At 45.8% G+C, this 6,020-nt stretch overlaps 1 protein-coding gene across 1 annotated transcript in view; it reads right to left on the bottom strand.

Moving 5' to 3' along the window:
* KLHDC10 (kelch domain containing 10) overlaps nt 1–6,020 on the bottom strand; it is a gene marked incomplete at both ends in the record, with an annotated part of 8,028 nt that overhangs the window by 1,186 nt on the left and 822 nt on the right. The window contains 4 exons of the mRNA XM_010168459.2: nt 379–463; nt 1,603–1,751; nt 2,573–2,727; nt 3,274–3,502. Coding sequence (XP_010166761.2) covers nt 379–463; nt 1,603–1,751; nt 2,573–2,727; nt 3,274–3,502 — 618 coding nt within the window. The remainder of the gene's footprint in view (nt 1–378; nt 464–1,602; nt 1,752–2,572; nt 2,728–3,273; nt 3,503–6,020) is intronic.

The following is a 6,020-nucleotide window of genomic DNA, read 5'->3' as shown; positions in this document are numbered from 1 at the left end:
CCACCCCAAATTGTGTTGGAGAAAAATGTTTAAGACAAGAAAGGAAATTAGAGGATATGATGAAGGGAGAAGAGAAGAGTCACCACATCAATATCTCAACGTCAAGGAACTCCTTTCTTTGGTGCTTTCCAGTTTTGGCACAAATACAACATTTATAAAGAGGTCCTAAGTGTTTCTAAATGAGAATCTTTGATAATGGGTCTACAGAAATGGACACCAGGTTTAGTAGAAATAGGAGAACAATCTGCTCCTAGTTACCTATTTTTTTACCAAGCTCTCCATGCAAAGCCAGATGAAGAGACCGTGCTGTTTATCCTTCCCTGTAGAATATATCCAGGCAAGCAATCAAGGTTTCTGATTTAAGGACTAAGATCTTACCTTATCTAAGGAATAAGCTGTCCAGGAAGTTCCACCTCCCAAGATATAAATCCGTTGACCATCATGTGCAATTTCATGTCTGTACCTTAAAGTGCAAAGAAAGACATTTAACAGCAAAAGTAATTAGTGCAAGTGAGTAAAAACAAAACCCTTCTGGAAAAGACTCTCAAATTTGAGTGTTTTAAGCAGACACCCCAAGCCTGGCCATGCTTTATCAGTCCCTCAAGTTGGGAGCATTCAGAAGATGTGGAAGGTTTCATGAACAACCTAAGCAGCACCCCAGAAGCTTGAAAGGCATTTTCTGAGAGCAGAGCACCATGGAACTTAAGTACAACGATTTATGGAGCACCCTGATGGCCATCAATATTCCACCCCCTTCTCTCACTAAGATGATCACTGATTGATCTACCAGCACCTTCTTCCTCCATGCCTTCCTACAGAACAGGACAAGGGACAGGGATCTTGGAATCCCAGAATTAGTTTGATTGGAAAAGCCCTTTAAGATCATCGAGTCCAACCATGAACCCAACACTGACAAGTCCCCGACTAACCCATGTCCCTCGGCACGGTGTCTACACGACTCTTCAAACCCTCCAGGGATGGTGACTCCACCACTGCCCTGGGCAACCCCTTCCAATGCCTCAGAACCCTTGCAGCAAAGAAATTCTTCCTCACATCCCATCTCAACTGCCCTGGCCACAACTTCAGCCCATTTCCTCTTGTCCTGTCCCTTGGGCCTTGGTTGAACAGACCCACCCCCACCTCTCTCCACCCTCCTCCAAGGGACTTGCACAGAGCCACAAGGTCTCCCCTCAGCCTCCTTTTCTCCAGGCTCAACACCCCCAGTTCCCTCAGCCAGGAACTCAGCACACTTGTGCTCCAGCCCCTTCCCCAGCTCCGTTGCCCTTCTCTGGACACGCTCCAGCACCTCCAAGTCCTTCTTGGACTCAGGGGCCCAAAACCGGACTGGAGCCTCTTCCCATCCTCAGCACTCACCAGCTGCCCCAAGTCTCCATCTCTGTTCTGGCACCACACAGTCCAGATCAGTGTCCTGGCAAAGGCTTCACATCCCATCCCTACATCCCCCTGCACATCAGACTACTGGTGCATCAGTTGTCCAAGGTTCACGGCTGAAAACAACTGCTCTAAGAATGCCCAGAAGCCCGTCTGTAAATCTGGTGACTCCCCTGTATAAAAGCTCTCCCCAACTCTCCAGCTTCTCACCTTTCCTCTGGCATATCACAGGACATATTGTTTGGTTTCAGCTGGATCCACTCTCTGGTGTTGAGGTCTAGCTTATGTAGGTCAGTACTGTAAATGTAACCAGTTGTTCCTCCAAACACATAGAGACAACCATTGATGATGGCCATAGCCTGGAAGATAACAAGAGAGAAACCAGTTAGAAAGAACAAGTGACATCAACGTGTGAGAAAGAGAGAATTCCTGCCCTCCCAAAGCAAGACACTGCTTGCAAAGCTCTACCTACAACTTACAAAATGATGTGTTCAGGAGGAACGTGAAGGGCAAACAGGGATGATACAAAAAAGATGGGGACAGTGGGGTGTGGGGGGGTGTCTGTAGGAATGGAAGGTAACTCCATGGTCACAAGATGAGGACCTAGAAGTGAAGCTGCTGAGTTTCAGGTATCAGACAAGACAAATTTATGGGCAAAAACTGGAACACCGGGAGTTCCAGACAAACTTAAACTGGGGAAGGACTTTTCATAAGGGCAGTTAATGACAAAACAAGGGGAAACGGGTTTAAGCTGAAAGAGGGGAGGTTTAGATGAGATATTAGGAAGAAGTTCTTCACTGTGAGGGTGGTCAGACACTGGAACAGGTTGCCCAAGGAAGTTGTGGATGCTCCTCCCTGGAAGTGTTGAAGGCCAGGCTGGATGAGGCTTTGAGCAACCAGGTCTAGTGGAAGGTGTCCCTGCTGCTGGCAGGGGGGTTGGAACTGGATGAGCTTTCAGGTCCCTTCCAACCCAAACCATTCTATGATTCTATGAAATCTCAAGGAATCGAGGCCACTCTATTTCTTGATGAATGATACCTGACTTTCCTTACACATATGTACACAGAGAACAACTTTGGTTACTAGCAGAGAAGAGATCTCCATGCTCTGTCCTTTTTCTGTGACACACAGCACAGGGTACACAGGCACAAAGTGCCTCAACAAGAACTGTCCTTCCTACCTGGCCGTAGATTCGATTGGGTTTCTTTCCTCGGCAGCTGAGCAGAGCCCATCTTTTGTACTTGACGTTGCAGACGTGGACGTCGTTGCCGTTGCTCTCCCCAAAGGGGATCCCAGTGCCCCCAAACACAAGTAGATTGTTGCCATGTAATACAACTAGGAAAGAGAAACAGAGCAGAGATGGTTGTTGCTGTGAGATGCAGTAAAACAGACCCAAGTCTCTGCTCTGGAGACAGTAAGCAGCGAGCATTCAACGTTGTTCAAATACCCGACAATTCACACGATGCATTTATGGCTTTGAAATGCTCAAAAAAAACCCAGATAGAATGCAAGGTAAAACCATGGTAACCAAAGATCTGCTTTTAAAAATGGTTAGTGAACAAAGAGATCTATTTTGGGATGTTTTGAGATGTCTGATAGCACTGAGCATCTAGCTGCTGAAAGCACAGGTGCCTTGCAACTATCAAGCTAAAAACCCGAAGACTACCTCTTAGAATTGAAATTTTTTCTTTCCTTCTGCCTCAACTTGAGCAAAAAGGGAAAGAAAAACCACAAAACCAACCCAAACTCAAGGCCTACTTGCAAAAGAGTTGGAAACAGGATCCAGATTTCTTAGTTCTTGTCCAGTTTTGCATTCCACCAGGGACACTGATTAAAATAGCTTCAGGAAGAGGCGTGTAGGAATTGAATTTCCATACGTACGTGACATGGAGGCGAGTTCCCTGGGCATGTAGCCTTCAGTGCCCATTTGATGCCAGGTGTCTGTAGCAAAGTTGTATCTCCAGAGTTCCCTGAAGAGAGGGTAGTCTTCATTCTCTGGCCCACCAGACTCATCATAGTCAGGATTGTAGCCTCCAAACACGTACAAATTGGCGTTATCTGCCACGCAACGATGGCCGCTTCTTGCTGGTGGAGATCTGTGGCCTAGAGCAAAATGAGAAGGTAGAACAGTTTTAGTGAAATGCCAGTGGAGGAGCTGAGGGACAGGACTACGTTCACTGAGGTGGTTCTCCAACAAGAGCCATTGGGAAGTACGTCTGCAGCCAAGAGGAAACAGCTCTGTAATGACAGATCTACTTCTCGGAGCAGGAATGGGGAGAACGTCTGCATGTCACCATCTCATTCATGTTCACTCAAGTCCCTGGACCACGCCTGCCTGAGGAGACCTGTCTGCAGGTTGATGCAGGACAATCCTTCCACGTGGCAATTCTTTCATAAAAGCTATTTCTGAGATATCTTAGAAATCCAGAGAATCACCCAGAATCCCAGAATTGCCTCAATTGGAAAAGTCCTTGAAGATCATCAAGTCCAATTGTTAACCCAACATTGACAAGTCCCCGACTAACCCATGTCCCTCAGCACTATGTCTACACAACTCTTCAATCCCTCCAGGGATGGGGACTCCACCACTGCCCTGGGCAACCCCTTCCAATGCCTCAGAACCCTTGCAGCAAAGAAATTCTTCCTCACATCCCATCTCAACTGCCCTGGCCACAACTTCAGCCCATTTCCTCTTGTCCTGTCCCTTGCTCCTTGGTTGAACAGACCCACCCCCACCTCTCTCCACCCTCCTCCAAGGGACTTGCACAGAGCCACAAGGGCTCCCCTCAGCCTCCTTTTCTCCAGGCTCAACACCCCCAGTTCCCTCAGCCACAAGGGAACTCAGCACACTTGTGCTCCAGACCCTTCCCCAGCTCTGCTGCCCCTCTCTCCTTCCCTCTTCTGTCATTCTGTACGGCAGATTCCACTGAGGAAACAGTTCCAAAATGTTTATATTTAAAGCTGCCTGATGGGAACAAAGAAGACTAATGATTTGTTCTCCCTCACACACAAACCTTCTCTCTGTTTCTTCTCTTTTGGTCCTGGCACCTTGTATCTCAAGAAGGCTCTTCCACCTTGGACACCTTTGGGCTTCTTAAACATGAAGCAACACAGGTCTGATATGGCAAGTAGAATCTTCTCATAGATAAAGGCATTTTGCACTGGGAGGGAGTGTAGCAGGGAACCTATCTGAGATCCTACAAGTTGAGCTTGACAACTTGTCCTTCCTAAAAGGGAGCCCTCTGCATACCCACCCAATGGAAATAAATTGGGTGGACAATTCAAGCTTAGATCTCAACTGGAATAGATAAAAAGACTGATTCCAGGAAAATCTGAACAGCAATATTCTTGTTGGACAACAACAGTTGAAGTCTCAGCTGACAAGTGATCAAAAAGTAATTCTGAGCAATTCACAGCAAGAGCCAAGCACAGTGCCAGAGGTGGATGTTTTCCTTCGAGAAAGATGAAAGGAACAGAAAACCATCAGGTCCCTGAACAAATTTGCTGGTTGTGAGACACGTGTAGAACATCTCAAGCTGATTACACCAGAAAGGCTTTAAAAAAAATCAAATTTTTTCTATGCAATACAACAATATTTTGGTAAAAGTAACTCTAAGCTTCATCTTGAGAAGGAGGATACGTAAATAGTCCTTCAAAATGTATAATTTCAAGGTGGAACCATCACATCCTCTGCTTGTTGCACCTCAAAACAAGCTGTCTTTGGGTCAGTTGACAATAAAGAGAAACAACAACCAAAAAAACCCATCAAAAGAAGATCCTTGACTCAAACAAACCAGTGATCTTTGCCACCCACCTGCTCTCACAGCTCTTTTATGGACTTTTAGGATGGAATGGGACTCGGTGAAGTATCTAATTAGGACCCATCCTGTTTTCTTGGTAGAGCTTGTGACAATTATCAGCAGTGAATCAGACGCACGGAGCAATAACAAATGAGACATCAAACATCTTTCCTACCAGAAAGGTGAAATAAATGATTTGTCCAGACTGAATAATAAATTTTAACTCAGCACAAGCAGCTGTGCTTAATCACATCCCCTGTTTTGCTGCTGCTTTAAACTCTAGCTCTTGTCCAAAATTAAGCTGCTCTACAAGGTTCAGATAAACTCCTCGTGGCTAAGTTTTGACAGATTTGGGTTGTTTCCAGTAATAATTGCATCTTGTAGCAATCCCCACTTAGAAAGCTAATAAACACTGGCTGAAAAAAAAAAAAAAGGAGAGAGGAAGAAAATTAAGGAATTAATGGAAAAATCTGTAGTCTTTGGCCTGGTTACTGAGACAGCGCAGTGCCATCGGGCACCCGAGGTGGTGTGGACATCAGAGCACAGGAGGGGTGGATATTACATGGAGTAATGGTGGCAGCTGGGAAGTTACTGGTCTGAATGTTGGACTAAACTGTTAAAAAAAAAAAAAAAGGAGAGAGGAAGAAAATTAAGGAATTAATGGAAAAATCTGTAGTCTTTGGCCTGGTTACTGAGACAGCGCAGTGCCATCGGGCACCCGAGGTGGTGTGGACATCAGAGCACAGGAGGGGTGGATATTACATGGAGTAATGGTGGCAGCTGGGAAGTTACTGGTCTGAATGTTGGACTAAACTGTTAAATAAATAT

The sequence above is a fragment of the Antrostomus carolinensis genome, unplaced genomic scaffold (assembly GCF_000700745.2).
Source record: "Antrostomus carolinensis isolate BGI_N321 unplaced genomic scaffold, ASM70074v2 scaffold9115, whole genome shotgun sequence".
Classification (NCBI taxonomy): domain Eukaryota; kingdom Metazoa; phylum Chordata; class Aves; order Caprimulgiformes; family Caprimulgidae; genus Antrostomus; species Antrostomus carolinensis.
Note: the sequence above shows the minus strand (reverse complement) of the source record. Positions and strands in the feature narration are given on the sequence as shown.